The 15,408-nt window shown below is 47.1% G+C and overlaps 1 protein-coding gene across 1 annotated transcript in view; it reads right to left on the bottom strand.

Moving 5' to 3' along the window:
* IGSF9B (immunoglobulin superfamily member 9B) overlaps positions 1-15,408 on the bottom strand; it is a 1,214,248-nt gene that overhangs the window by 453,514 nt on the left and 745,326 nt on the right. Inside the window, exon 13 of the mRNA XM_078681939.1 lies at positions 10,872-11,047. Within this exon, the coding sequence (XP_078538065.1) occupies positions 10,872-11,047 (176 nt within the window). The remainder of the gene's footprint in view (positions 1-10,871; positions 11,048-15,408) is intronic.

Here is a 15,408-nt window from a genome sequence, read left to right as displayed (position 1 = left end):
ATTTTTAGCATTTTCTATGTGGCTCAAGTTAAACGCTTCAATGTTTGTAAGTCTTGAGTGCTAATTTCCACAAACTCAGGATCTCACCTTTGTCTGTCAATAACCCACATAACATGCTGGTTTAGAGCAAACAAGAAATTGCTCTGCAGATCAGCTAAGTGTTAATGAAGAGTAGAGAGCATCAAAACTAGGGAATCACTTGTTTAATAAAACACTATAAAATTCTTTGAACTCAAGAATAATCATCAAGCACACTAAACCACATTGATTTGATTGGTTGGAATAAGCCTTCAGAGTATACACTGACCAGCATCAGGTACCTAAATGGGAGGTGTCAGGTCTGTCACAACCCTGAATTTAGTGGAAAAATGTATCCTCTTAAAACATTGTGAAAAGTCTGCCAACAACTTCCTGTCTCTAGATGATCATACAGGGGCAGTGACAACGCACCGGAACTCACAGAGCCCTCTAAATAAAGTCTCAGTTTTGCTTTTGTACCAGAAGACATTATACAGAAACCTAAATCTATATTCCCTCTTTTTAGTGGGTATATGTGTCGAAGACTGGAATAGAAATGCAGTTTTATCATGACTGCAGGTGAGAGAAAAGTGTTCAATCAAAATATCGAGTTTTAAATTTTAACTTGTGCATACATAAATTATACAATATCGACGTGCCTTATATCATTAAGGGATGTAGATGTAGGATTAGAATCGTATATGTATACTTCTATATGTATGCTTACATTGATAATTTGGCGACAGTCGGCATATGGGCAGGGTCATATCCGTGTAATCAATATTCTAACATACAACCAAGTGACACTGCAAATATTTCAACGGTGAAAAATTCATGAAGATGTATTGAAGTTTTTTTGAAAATATAAATGACATATATGTTTTTGTAACCCTAAAAATGGCTTCCAGAGATCTACTTCACAGAAAACTCTTAATGTTCTATTCCTCCACATTGACACTGAACATACAAAATTTGTGCAAAACGTAAGCCTCTATCGAAATAAATGTGTATGCATTCGCTTCAGGAAATTAGGTCACTGACATGTACCTTGCAAGACTCATGTTTCAGGGTTGTTTTTGGCTTGACTGGGTTCTACTAGCATAAAAATTATCTTGCTAAGCGGAACCAAATGTAGATGCACAAAAGAAAAGCGAGAACATTACGGAAAACTGATGAAGGCCAAAACTGAAAACCATGCAAAATATTACTACTACTAATATGTGCAACTCCTACAATTTCCGCCTTAAGGAACACTATGGGAGAGCTATAAAAATGTAGCCTTCTGATTCTATGTCAGGACCGGAGGCTTCGGATTATGCTATATCTTCCTTCGCTTTATTAACATATAAATCCACAGCAGCTCAGGAAAATACTCAAACAGTGAAAAAAATGCTCCCAATCCAAAAGAGCATTTGAAAAAACGATCTAACAGTCCAGAAAACCACAACTCCCAAGAGTCTCTTCTGTACTTCCAATCGACAGTCCTTCCACCATGTCTACCACAGATAGATAGTCAGTCTTCTCTTCATCTTCTTCCTCTTTCTTCGCTGCTCCCGCAGCCAGATAAGTGCTTTTTGATGTTTCCTTAGGGTTGTTGTGACATCTAATGTTCAAAACATTACACGGATTGTTGGGGGCTCATCGCGTTATGTATGTGTTTTTCTTTTCAGAGCCCTCAGTCGCGGGAGCGCCTTAATCGTTCCTACGCGACTCTCTTTTTCCCCGATATGGTGCGGTATCATTGAAGCCCACCAGAGGGCGCCCGCGCGTCAAACAACTGACTCCTTAGCGCGTCTCTCCTCTCTCACTGGAGCCGCGCTGAGGAGCCTGCCTGCGCCGGAGCCTGCCCTCGCCTACCCCTCTTACGCCCGGTTACCGGGTCGGTATTCTTGCCCTTGTGACGCCCCGAAGGGGTCTGTATTGCGGCGTGGACCGCATTACCGCCTTTAGGCGCTTTGGTTGCACCAGAGTGAAAACGTGTGGCTTAGCGCGCTCAGGGGGTGGCTGGACTCGGTCCCGGTGAGGAGAGTCCGCGCGCTGGGGGTTGGTGCCTCCCTATCTGCCACATCAGTTGGCCCAAAAAGTAATTGCAGTCATTCTGTCTGCCTATAATTGATTTGCAGTACACCCGGTTGGGTGCATGAAGTGCTAGGGTTTGCTCCTGTCTTTAGTCCCCCCCCCCCTTTCACCTGTATAGTGGTTTTGGTATTAACACTGTTGGTATGGCCCAGGAAGGGGATTATGAGGAGGAGTCCTACTCTTACCTCCAGGATGACGAATTCTATCAAGCGGTGGATAGTTCCATATACCGCTGCGTGACTGAAGTGGTGGGTCCCATGGAGGACCGCCTCTCAGCGCGCATTGTGGAAGAATGCGCTAAGTTAGCGTCAGCTCATTTGGGAGCGCCTACTGACCTCCCGGGAACATCGGGCGAGAGACCGCCAGCACCAAAGAAGCCCTGCAGGGAGGGGCCCCCTTCAGGGATGCAGGGGGTGGACAGAGGCGTCTTTGAGCGTCTCCGCGACGCTTTTTTTGGCTAAGGCGACTGCTGCGCCCCCTGCACCTCTGTCGGGCCCAGAGCCCACAGTAGACATGGGAACCGCCCCCTCATCTCCGGTGTATGATTCTCCTGACACGGATGATGACGGGGAGTCGGAGCGCTCTTGGAGCCCCTCGGGCTCATCCGTGGAGCTTCCTCGGGACGAGTCCGGCATGTTGGACCCGGATGAGATTGTTCATCCGCGGTCCGCGGCTTGGTCGCCAGGGGAGACTGTGGCGAAGTTCGTTGCGGGTCGCCTGCGCAAACCGTTAGAGAAGGAAGCCAGAGGTTGTTTGCGGGGTGAATGTCCAAGGCCCACTTTAGACGGCAAGGTGGCTATGACCCCCGAGTTAGACGCTAAGATGGCCACCTTCCTGGCCAAATTCATGAAGGATCCACGCAAAGGCATTGATCGCTCCTGGCGATCATGTCAGGATAAGTTGTTGGATGCAGTAGGGCCTGCCACAAAAATCCTCGATATGGCGGAGGAGGCAAAGGTGAATGGCACGGTCATTTCCCCGGAGGTGCTGTCGAACTGGCACAACGCGTTATCGTGTTCCTGGGGAATGCCAACTGCGCCCTGTCAACCGAGCATAGGAGGTCCTTACTTATTAAGTTGGACCCAAAATTGGGAGACTTGGCCTCTTCAGAGGCGGGCGCGGTGGACCAAGGGGGCCTCTTTGGCGAGCCTTTCATCAGGGAGCTGGGCAAGTTTGTGTCCACTTTTACCTCGCTAGACAAGGCGCAATCCAGCATCAAGCGCGTTTTTCATCAGCGTTTCTCTGGAGGTGCCGGTCGCGGTAGGGGCCGCGCGACCGGCCGTGGCCAACATACCAATAATAGAGGGCAAGGCTCCGGCAGAGGGCAATACCAGACCTCTGCGAACTTCAATAATTTCTACCCCACCAGAGGGTAACGTTTTGGCGGCAGAGGTTACCGAAAAAACTCCGGACCCAACAATACCAACGGTGAGTGTCCTTTGTTTGGATCAGATTCCAATAGGAGGGAGGTTGGCGTCCTTTTACGGGGAGTGGGAGTTGCTCACTGCCGACGCTTGGGTCTTGCAAACCGTCCGTGGGTTTCACATAGAGTTCTACGACCACCCCACTCAGGAGTGTTTTCCACGGCCGATTGTGTTTTCAGAGTCCGATGCGCTTTTGATAGACGGAGAGGTCGCGGAGTTGCTTCGCAAAGGAGCCATCCGTCAATCAACGCGCCACCCCAATGGTTTTGTCAGCAATGTCTTCCTAGTGGACAAGACGGATGGAGGCAAGCGGCCGGTGATCAACCTCAAAGAGTTCAACGGGTGGTTGGTCTACCGGCACTTCAAGATGGAGGGTATCCACCTCCTTCGAGACGTGCTTCTCCCGCGGGATTGGATGGTGAGGCTCGACCTCAAGGATGCTTATTTGGTAATTCCTATCCACCCGCCGCACCGTCGTTTCCTTCAGTTCCTGTGGAAGGACAAGGTGTTCGAGTTCACGGCCCTCCCGTTCGGCCTTTCATTGGCCCCCTGGTGCTTCACGAAAGTGTTGCATCCGGTGGTGGAGTATCTGAGAGGCCAGGGAGTTCGGATGTTGGTCTACTTGGACGACATCCTTTGAATGGGACAGTGCCCGGTGATTTTGGCCGGGCAGTTGACACAAGCCGTGCAACTCCTTCAGCGACTGGGGTTTGTCGTCAACGGCTCCAAGTCGGTACTGGTTCCCACTCAGAAGCTTACCTTTCTAGGATTCGTCGTGGATTCTGTAGAAGCCGTTCTCAGCCTCCCGTCCAGAAAGATCGCAAAAATCCGACATTTGTTACGGCAGACGGTCGCGAAGGGCAGTACGTCTTTACGACACGTCGCCAGGGTGGTAGGACTCCTATCGTCCTCCATCCAAGCGATCTTTCCGGGGCCCCTGCACTACAGGGCGCTTCAACGCCTCAAGGCCCAACACCTCCGGAGAGGGATGAGCTACGATCAGTTGGTACCCCTCACGGAGGAGGTGAAGGAAGACATGTCATGGTGGCATTCTCACATGGAAGCATGGAATGGTCGGGCGATTTTCGGGTCGGTCCCGGACCTCATCATAGAATCCGACGCCAGCAGATCGGGTTGGGGCGCACGGTGCGGGGACTTCTCCACCGGCGGCACCTGGTCTTCAGACGAACAACGGTTGCATATCAACTGTTTGGAGCTCCTGGCGGGCTCCTTCGCGGTACGTTGTTGGACCAAGGATTCGGTGAAGGCCTGCGTTTTGCTCAGGATGGACAATGTTTCAGCGGTTCGATATGTGAACCATCTGGGGGGCCCTCGCTCTCGCGCTTTGGCGAATTTAGCGAAGGACTTCTGGGACTATTGCCTGTCACGTCACATTGCGGGGACAGCGGAGTACCTGCCGGGTCAGGCCAATCAGGTAGCGGACTGGCACTCCAGGTACCTCAGAGACGCCAGTCAGTGGAAACTAGATTCAGAGGTCTTCCAGTGGTTACACGACCTTTGGGGACCGTTTTCGGTGGACCTGTTTGCGTCTCGCCTGGATCACCAGCTTCCGAGGTTTTTCAGTTGGAGGCCGGATCCCCTGGCGGAGGCCACAGACGCCTTCCTGCAGGATTGGAGTCGGGAGAGGCCCTTTGCGTTTCCCCCGTTTTCCATGGTGGTGCGGACGGCGGCCCAGGTTCGCCGCCAAGGAGTGGAGTTGGTGTTGATTACGCCGCTTTGGAGGTCTCAAGTATGGTTTCCGGTTCTTCTGGAGCTTTCTTGGGATTTTCCAATCCTACTCCCCCTGTTCCCTCTCCTCCTGAGGAATCCGGATCAGGAACCGCATCCTCTCATCCTGCGGGGCTCGCTCCGCCTCATGGCGTGGAGGCTCTCAGGAGACGCTGGACGCTCCCGGGCCTTTCGAGATCGGCTGAGGGCCTTCTCTCCAAAGCATGGGCCAATAGTACGACGAAGCGCTACAGATCCGCTTGGCTTAAGTGGATGCGTTGGTGTCTTCGAAGGGACTTGGATCCCTTGGTCGCGGGCCTTGTTCCCATCTTGAATTTCTTGGCTGGACTAGCCACCAAAGGCTTTGCATACAGAACGATTAATGCTATCCGCTCTGCGATTTTTGCGGGTCACCACCCGATCGAAAATTCTCCGGTCGGGGAACACCCTTTTGTATGCCGGCTTCTGCGAGGTATTCGTCTTTCGTTGCCTCCAGAGCCTCGGTATTCCGTCCTTTGGGACGTCAATGTGGTTCTGAACTTGTTCCTTTCATGGCCGGCCAACGCCTACTTGTCTCTAAAGGAGCTATCAGCTAACTTGGCCATGCTGTTGTGCTTGGTTTCCTGTAGGCGTGTGTCTGATGTGCGCGCTCTGGATATATCGGCGCGAGTCTTCTCCCCTGATGGGGTCACTTTTACTGTGGGGCGTCGCACAAAGTCAGCGTCGCGATCTATCTCATACCCAGCTTTTCTGGACACTCCTAAGTTGTGTGTTGTGCAATGCTTGAAAGCTTATGAGGATATAACTTTGGAAATCCGCCCTCCGGGCGAACGTCAATTGCTGATTGCCTTGCGGAAGCCACACAATGCAGTCTCCTCCCCCACTATTGCAAGGTGGGTGCGGTGGGTCATGCAAGAAGCAGGCATCGATACGAAACGTTTTGGAGCAAACTCTGCCAGAGGGGCCATGGCGTCTAAGGCGTTTGCAGTGGGTGCTCGCTTGGAGGATTTAATGCGCGCTGCGGATTGGTCCTCGGACTCCACGTTTAAGAGGTTTTATTTTAAACCAGTCGTGGATCTGGCCCAGTTGGTGGTGAGTAAGCTTTGAACTAGCATAATCCGAAGCCTCCGGTCCTGACATAGAATCGAAATTTGCCTAGCTTATGTAACGGTAAATTTCAATTCTATTAAGGACACGGAGGCGAGGATTATCCCACCCGGAGTGCACAGTGGTTCACACCCGCCCGTATGGCAGTAAGTAAAGTCCTTTCTTGTATGCGGTTATGTTCAGATTGCCAGTACATGATGTTCCTCTGTCTCATGCTATCCTGCTCCTGTGGCACCTCGTTTACGCTGTCGTTTTTTCTGACAGGCAACGAGGGGAATAAACAGGATCAGTGAGGCGGATGCGTAATCTGCGCGAAGAAAGAGGAAGAAGATGAAGAGAAGACTGGCTATCTATCTGTGGTAGACATGGTGGAAGGACTGTCGATTGGAAGTACAGAAGAGACTCTTGGGAGTTGTGGTTTTCTGGACTGTTAGATCGTTTTTTCAAATTCTCTTTTGGATTGGGAGCATTTTTTTTCACTGTTTGAGTATTTTCCTGAGCTGCTGTGGATTTATATGTTAATAAAGCGAAGGAAGATATAGCATAATCCTCGCCTCCGTGTCCTTAATAGAATTGAAACTTACCGTTACGTAAGCTAGGTAAATTTCGATTCTTAAGACTATAGATGGAGCTCTGAAGTATATCCGAATACAGAATCTAAAAAAGCCAAAAGGAATATGGTTTCAGTCCGTTTTACTACAACATTTCCGCAATAATTAGATAACTACGGGCAATATGCATCAACACATTTTCCCATAGACACAGAATGGGCAAAACCCTTTGATGCATCTGGTCCTACATATTTTATAACTTCTCTTAGTAGGTTTGGAATGTGATTTTACAAGAGCAATTATATCCCATCTGCAAACTGCTTCCTAAGTTTTTCTTTTTTAATACTTTATTGTTCTATTGCTTGGTGGTCAGTAGCTCCACCACAGAACATGCAACTCGGGTGTCCTAAACCTTTTAAGTAATAGGAGCTACTTATATCCAATGATAATCATCCAGAGCTACTAATATTATCAGTGTTGTAATAACTACCATATCAGACAAGATTACATTAGTGGTCATGATATGCAACATTACCCACAGTGATCATTCAGTGCATCAGGCAGGGTTGCCAGAAGTAATGTAAAACATGTTTTATCATTTTAGATTGCCTCTTCATGGGAAATACAAAACAACTATAGGGGCAATGCCCTTGGTACCAAGGTAATAATATGGGTAACAAGTCTACCCAGCGCCACCTGATTTATCACTCAAATATCCGCTATATATATATTATTTTGAAAATTATGAGCTCTGAAAATACACACATTTTTTATCTCAAATAAACATTTTTGAATTTTGGTCAACATATATTAATTCAACCAAGCAAAAGCTTCTAATTTAGTTGGCTAGGATGCACAAAGGACAGTTACTAACAAGTGGGTGGGGAGCTACCAGTAGCTAACAAGCTCCTTGTAGGGGAAACTTGGTGTAACTGGTGCAAGGAATGCACAGCTGGCATCCTTTCTGGGACAGTTAAGTTCACGACAGAGTTTCCTACAATCAGGCTGATGCTGTCAGTGTGACCCCTTCGGGGAAAAAACAACCTCCCTCGGCCTCAGTTGTTCTCAAGTTGTATCCCAGAGAAATTGCTTCACTTATTTTCCAACATGGAGGGTTGGAACCATAACTTGATCTTCCTGGCAATGTATTTGTCACGGGGCGGGTCACCCTGAGATGGATTTGGACTGGTGGTCGGCTGTCCCCCCCCTTTTACCTGTCTCTATTCCCGACTCACAGACTGCGGATACATGGCCAGAGGAGCGGACTTCTTCCGACTACGGGTCCCGGTGGGAGCTGAGAGGCAACGAGGTATGGGCCCTTTAAGGATCCCGGCGGTGTGGAGGAAACCCCGCCCCCCTGGTCGATGACGATGTCAAAAGGCAGCCCAACCCGGAAGACGTTGAACAGCAGTTCCGGAGCGGAAGAGGAGGTACGATCGCGAGGCTGGAGAGCAGAGACAAGCGGAGCAGGAGAGACGACCCTGACGAGCCCAGCAGAGGACTACAAGCCAGGAGGCCAACGACCCTGCGATTCGCCCAGCCACGGTCCCGAGGGAGGAACGTGGCTTTCCAAGGTACGGGGCAGAGTGGCGGGCTGGGTGACACGCAGTCAAGCAAACGAGTGAGAGAGCCGGTGTACATAGTGTGTGAGCTTCCGCTGAGCAACCCCCTCCCTCACGAGCACCAAGAGCACCTGAACGGATGTGTGTTGCCGACACTCGAGCACCTGGTTTCCCTCACTCCCCGGCCCCATATAACTTGAGTAGAAAACGGAACGAGTATTAACAGTGCCTACATTTCTGTTTATTTTTCTATGGGATGTGCCTGACCCGAGAGGGACCTCACGTTAACGACATCCAACCCCGAGAACCAGAGGCCTGGCTACCTACGGAGCCCGGCGAGGGATAACCACCCTGGAACATCCCATATTTCCCCGAGGCGTCAAGACGGAGCCGGACGAGTTTGCCCGGCTGAGAGTGTCAAACCGAAGACGCAAGGCATATCTTAAAATAAAACCTTCTTTGAAAAGTTTACTCCAGGTGTCAGACTCCATACCTATTGTGCCTACCATTCCCGAACCCCAACAGTATTCCCTGAATGAGAGCTATCTGTCAACACTGAATTCCAAAGATTTTGCATTATCTGTTCCACTGAAAGGTGAAGCCTGGTAGGCGTGAGGTGAGGAGCCAGGCTTTAATTTGGGGTTCTTGTTATCATGTTAAAACAAGAGTAATTTAGTCTTTGTGAGGTATAACTTCAGAAAGTTAGCAGACATTCAAGACTAGATGAGTTACTAAACATACTATGATGCTTGAGGCCTATGACCATTTTACATAATATACTATTTGTTTTGTATATACATATTTTACACTGTATACTGCTATTTTAATGTACCGGAGATTTCCAGCCTGACGACAGACAATGATTCAAGCATGTGAATATATAAAAGGTCTACTGTTGGGGAAGTGGGGTTATTAATGTGGACTGAGCAGGCATATAGGCATGAAGAGGCCCTGGTCAGGAGGGGCTAAGATCAGTACACCAGCATTGAAGCATGCAACACAAATGCTAGCTGGTAAAAAATAACTGGGAGTTAGAGTCCAGCTTGGACAGCAATAAAAAGGAACACCAATACAGACCAGACAAAACCAGACGTTATGCTGAGGAAGTACAGGATGACAGCAGAGGATATCAGGTCTGCAGAGGGTGTGGCAGAAGACAGATCTGTGCTGTGCGCCTCTTCATTCTATGCAGGGTTATTTAACACCACACCTCAAGTCAGGTGAATGATAAAAAGACAAAACATTTTAAGTGTGCTTTTCTAGGGCAGGGTGTAGTTTGAACCAAATTAGTAGCAGTCTAGGAGTCTTTTGAATTCTCTGAGGGACTTCTTATTAAGTGTCTCATCCTTCTGCTGTCCTTTCTGCTCAGGACTATTATACCCACTTCAAATGCTAGCGTAAATCTCCATAACACCAATGTCAACAACTAACTAAATAACATTGCTATTATTATTGCTCATCTGGGCAAACTGCCCATATGAACGTACACAGGCCTCCAGGTGTCAAAGGGGTGGTTTACAATGCTCTTAAAGTTCAGGGGGGATGTGTGCTTGAGGTCTTGGCATTCCTCATAAGCTCGCTCCTTGAAGCAGCTCATTGTCTGATACAAAATCCTGTCTGTGCATCTATCCCTGTTTTCTAGCTTAGACATGAGCCGTCTGCTTTCTGTTATTTGCCTTTCTCCTGTTGATTTAGATCATCCACCTCTTGCCAGTTCTAATGGTCACCTATAAAGACTGAAAGCAAATAAGGAAAGAGCAAGAAAACACACACTGTACAACGTCTAACACTTAATGGATGGAAGTTTACATTTGAGGTGTATATCTAACTCTTTACTCCTACATACACAGTCTGTTTTCTTCTATTCTCTATTTTACTGGTCACAAGTGCCAATTCTCTCAAGTACAGAGTCAGAACTCTGGTCCCCACTGATTTTTTTTTTTAAAGGCCAGGTGGCAAAAAGTATTACAATAAAAAATGGGAAAAAACTGAGACAAGGTGGGCTTTTTGATCTGACCTTCACCACTAACCTTGGCTGTTGTGAAACAAAATGCCTAGAGATAAAGTGCTGGGCTTCCACTCCACCCTGCCTTGCCCTTCACTCCCCACTACTCACCTAAGGTGTTCATGGTAATGACAAGGTGGGCTTTTTGATCTGACCTTCACCACTAACCTTGGCTGTTGTGAAACAAAATGCCTAGAGATAAAGTGCTGGGCTTCCACTCCACCCTGCCTTGCCCTTCACTCCCCACTACTCACCTAAGGTGTTCATGGTAATGACAAGGTGGGCTTTTTGATCTGACCTTCACCACTAACCTTGGCTGTTGTGAAACAAAATGCCTAGAGATAAAGTGCTGGGCTTCCACTCCACCCTGCCTTACTCTTCACTCCCCACTACTCACCTAAGGTGTTCATGGTAACGACCTCACTGAAGGAGCTAGTGCCCAGTTTGTTCTGGGCTAGGACACTGAATTGGTAGGCTGTCTCAGGTTCCAAAGTATCCACCAGCAGCCAGGTGGGCCCAGGGGGAACAGGAAGCGAGAGCCAGTCATGAGGCCCAAACTGAGCCCTCTTCATCCTGTGTGGAGACAGATGGTGGTTAAGACATAGGTTACAATATGTTAGTGTTCATGCTGAGAACAAGAGACAGATTGCATTTGAGCAGAGTAAGAAGAGGTAAAGGGCTTGAAGAAAATAGAGCAAGAAATAATGAAGGCGAAAGGAGAAACTTATACATTAAGGCAGATTAACAGTGACACAGATATAATAGGGTAAAGCCAGTGCCTGCTATCGTACTTGTGTAATGAAGGAAACAGAAAGCAGAAGCTACTCAAACGGTATGGGGCAGAGTAAGAGAGAGTAACAGAAAAAGAACATGCATTAGAAAATGAAAGTAGGTAATGAGCACAACCAGGAACTACTCTCCGATTACATTTACCATGATGAGTGAGGTTCACACAATCTATAAAAATGAAACATTGTGGTTGATAAAAATAAGTGGAAAATCCGGAATTAGAAACACTTGACAATCACTAACAAATAACTCAAAAAAAGAAGAAAACAATCATAACGCAGTTCTGTGGATAATGATATCAACTGGCTTAGATTCCTAAATGTCTGCGACGGGTCGTAAAAGCAAACGACAACATAATTGTAAAGAAAAACGTACTTACCATCTGTAATTATATTTCGAGTGGCTACGTAATATTTTGGAAGATTCCTCAAGTTGTGAAGTATCTTTCTAAGATTCAGACTGGTCCAGAAAAGCTTTTCAACAGCAATAGTCCCAGGCATGACAACACCGGGGTCTATCCGGTGCCAACCATCACGCTGGTGTCCTTTTCTGAACCTTTAATGTGCCTCATCGAGGATTAGGAAAAAGAAACGAGAGAGCAACAACAGCGAGAAACACAGCACATAACATCTATGAATACCTTGGGATAGTATTACTCATTGCAGTAACTCCTAGGTGGGGGCACAGTAAGAGGCAATGAATCTGTGCAAAGATTATGTATCCACCAGAAATATTGTTACTGAAGTTAAACTGATTTTTCTTCTGAATCATACATCTTCCCACGAATTCTTCACCTTCTAATTCAGTTCCAAAACTTCCCTGCGCTGTAGGATGAATAGTGCTGGTGAACCAAGGAAATCATGCACCGCTGCTTGGCTAAAATACACATTGCTGGGCATCTGAGACATGAGGCAGCAGTGCATGGCACAGGCAAGTCAAGATCACAATGTAGGCACACAGCAGATGGGAACAACTCTGGAGGGAGTTGTGGAGGGAGCTATGGCTGGATTGGGAAGTACTGTCCTTTAGAGAGTCTTTATAGTCTCTATAGATCATGTTTTAATAGAGAGTGTGACACTGGACAAAATGGTCGTCTTCTTGCTCCTCCTTGGTGTTACAAAGCCCAGAAAGAGCTGATCATCTACTCTGTCACAAAGAGTACAATCAGTTTATTAAGACACCTCGTATCTGGGCTGCAGTTTATGCAGTTGTTTCTCTTCCTTGGGTGGATGTGGTAAATGGAAGATAAATGGCAGGGTATTAAACACAGAACCACCTCAAACACATTAAACATAGCGCCACCGTTGGTAAGAAAGATGGGCAGGTGCGATAAACTAACTTATTCTGGTAGAAAACTGTGAAAGGTGGATAAACTGATAGAGCTTTACATTCTCCAATGCTAGGAGAGGGACATTTTGACCCCATCAAAAGAATGTCTTCTGGATAAGAAGTTGAACAGTGAAATTGTGCATCTGTTAGAACAGAGAAGCCATCAAGAAATTTGAAAAAATGCAAATCCCACTGAGAAACAATAAACAGAGTGGGAGGAAAAACAAGTAAATCAAACCTTTTAGAAAGTGCACCACTAATGGGAAATGAGAACAGGAAAGGTTAATCTGGCAGACACATGAAAGTACATAGGGCAACAAGACAGTACCTAGATGAACAAGAGACAATGAAAATTGCAAGACACTGAAAAGGAGTGGTGCCACTGAATGATATGCATAGATGGAATAAGTAGCAGGCTTCCTGGAAACCAAGCTGATGCCTGCCACCTCATCACGCAAAAGGACTCTAGCTGACACTGCTTAATCTCCACACATGCAGTCGCAGGCTTTGGGATTTTGATAACAATACCAGCCCATCCTACTGCAAGAGAAGGTCTGAGCAGCATGAGAGAGGAAAATTGGATCCAAGTCACACTTTTTACCACCCACCAGGCGATAACCTCACCTTCATCGAGCAATTCATGGATATTCTGACCACACATTCGGATCATCGAAATATCCAAATATTCCTCAGAGATTTCAATCTCCATTGGAAGGACCCTAAGGACCCGGCAGTCAATAGCCTCAAAACATTCCTGTTGGACCTTGACTGTACCCAAATCTGTAATAGCCCCACACATGTCAAAGTTTCAACCCTCGACCTGGTGATTGCCCACCTAGAGGCCATTTAGCTTAACGCAATCCTCCCCTGTGATTGGTCTGATCACCACTCCATCACCTTCTCCATCAAGGTACCAGTTAAACTATGCTCAGCACAACCAAAAAGACCCAAAGTATGGAAGAGAAACCTAAAAAGCCCCCTCACAGTTTTATCCTCATCCGCCAATGTCAGCCTCCTGCTTCCCCGGAACACCTTACGGAGGTTCAAGCTTTGGCACAGTACTACTTTAACTCCATGACCACGATCCTAGATACAACCGAGCCTCTACAACTGAAGAGGCTCTATACAAAAGTCTCTAAACCTTGGTATGACGGTAGGCTCAACCAGGAGAGACGAGCCTTAAGATTAGTTGAACGGAGATGGAGGTCATCACCATCCATCGACCACCTTAAACTACTCAGATACTCCAGAAACTCATACTATAGAAAGATCAGACGCTCAAAAGCAAACTTTTTCAAGAATCAGCTAGATCAAGCCAAAAACCGACCCAAGAAGCTCTTTGAACTAGTTTAAAGTCAATCTCATGGCGCAGCTCACCCTCCCCAAGATGGTCAATGCTCCCCTCCCAGCTGCGAAGAATTTTCTTCTTCTTCACGAGAAATACGGATCTACTTAAGGCCTCATTAACTCAGATCGACACGCAGAAAATCACCCCAATAACCCCAAGCACCTGCACAACCAACCTCGGCCTCAAAAACAACGCCTCCTGGGCCTCCTTTACAACTTACAGCGAAGAAACAATCCTAAAAGCGCTAACGTCCTTGAACCCCTCCAACCACTTCTCTGACCCCCTCCCTGCTAACTACCTCAATGATCTCATACCAATGCTAGTGCCACTTTGGACAAAGATCATCAATGCCTCCTTAGTCCAAGGGGTTATTCTGGATATTCTCAAATCGGGACAAGTATACCACATCCTGAAAGAAACGACGGCAGACCACACAGACCAATTTCCAACATCCCAACTCTGGCGAAACTCCTTGAAAAATGTGCAATCAGCCAGCTAGACAACCACATCACCAACTTCCACCTGCTCAATAAATTTCAATCAGGCTTCCGTGCAGGGCATAGTACGGAGTCGGCCATGACCCACATTGTAGATGACGCTTTAAAAATACTTGATCAGAACGAAGCCTGCCTACTTATCCTACTTGACTTATCGTCAGCCTTCGACACCGTCAAACATGAAAATCTTCTTGACCTCCTCCAACACAGAATGGGTTTATCAGGATCAGTTCTAAACTGGTTTACCTCTTTCCTCAGTAATAGATCCCAAAGGTTCAAGGTCAGCCAATCCCTGTCCAGGACAGTCCCAGTCACATTAGGAGTCCCGCAGGGCTCCTCCCTTTCACCTATACTATTCAACCTATTCATGGAACCTCTTACGGAAATCCTCAATTCATCTAATATCCACTTTCACAAGTACGCTGACAACACACAACTTTATTTAAAGATAAACTCACCGGGCGACATCAAGGCTCTCAACTCTACAAAAAAATCAGTCTTGGTTGACTGATAACCACCTCAAACTAAATTCCCTCAAAACCGAATTCCTACTAATCGCCCCCCTAACCAAATAGATATCATTCAAGAATGGCTTATACAACTGTCAGCGCTTAACTGCCAATCTCTTTTAATTGATTTAGCAAAATCACTGGGAGTAACTTTGGACAGCAACATAAACATGCAAAAACATATCAGTGCTGCAGCAAAAGGAGCTAACTTTCAGATGCACACCCTGAGAAAATTAAAACTTTCCTCCCAGCAAATGACTTCAAACTGGCAGTCCAAGCACTAGTCCTTCCCAGACTAGATTATGGTAGTGCAACAGTTAGTGGACTACCTAGATCGTCAACTGCTCCGCTTAGAGCATCACTTAACTCAGCGGCCAGACTCATCACAGGTTTCAAAAGACATTGTCACATCTCCCCAGACTTCAAAACGCTCAACTGGCTACCTTTCGAAGCAAGAATCCA

The sequence above is a fragment of the Lissotriton helveticus genome, chromosome 3_1, assembly GCF_964261635.1.
Source record: "Lissotriton helveticus chromosome 3_1, aLisHel1.1, whole genome shotgun sequence".
NCBI lineage: Eukaryota > Metazoa > Chordata > Amphibia > Caudata > Salamandridae > Lissotriton > Lissotriton helveticus.
Note: the sequence above shows the minus strand (reverse complement) of the source record. Positions and strands in the feature narration are given on the sequence as shown.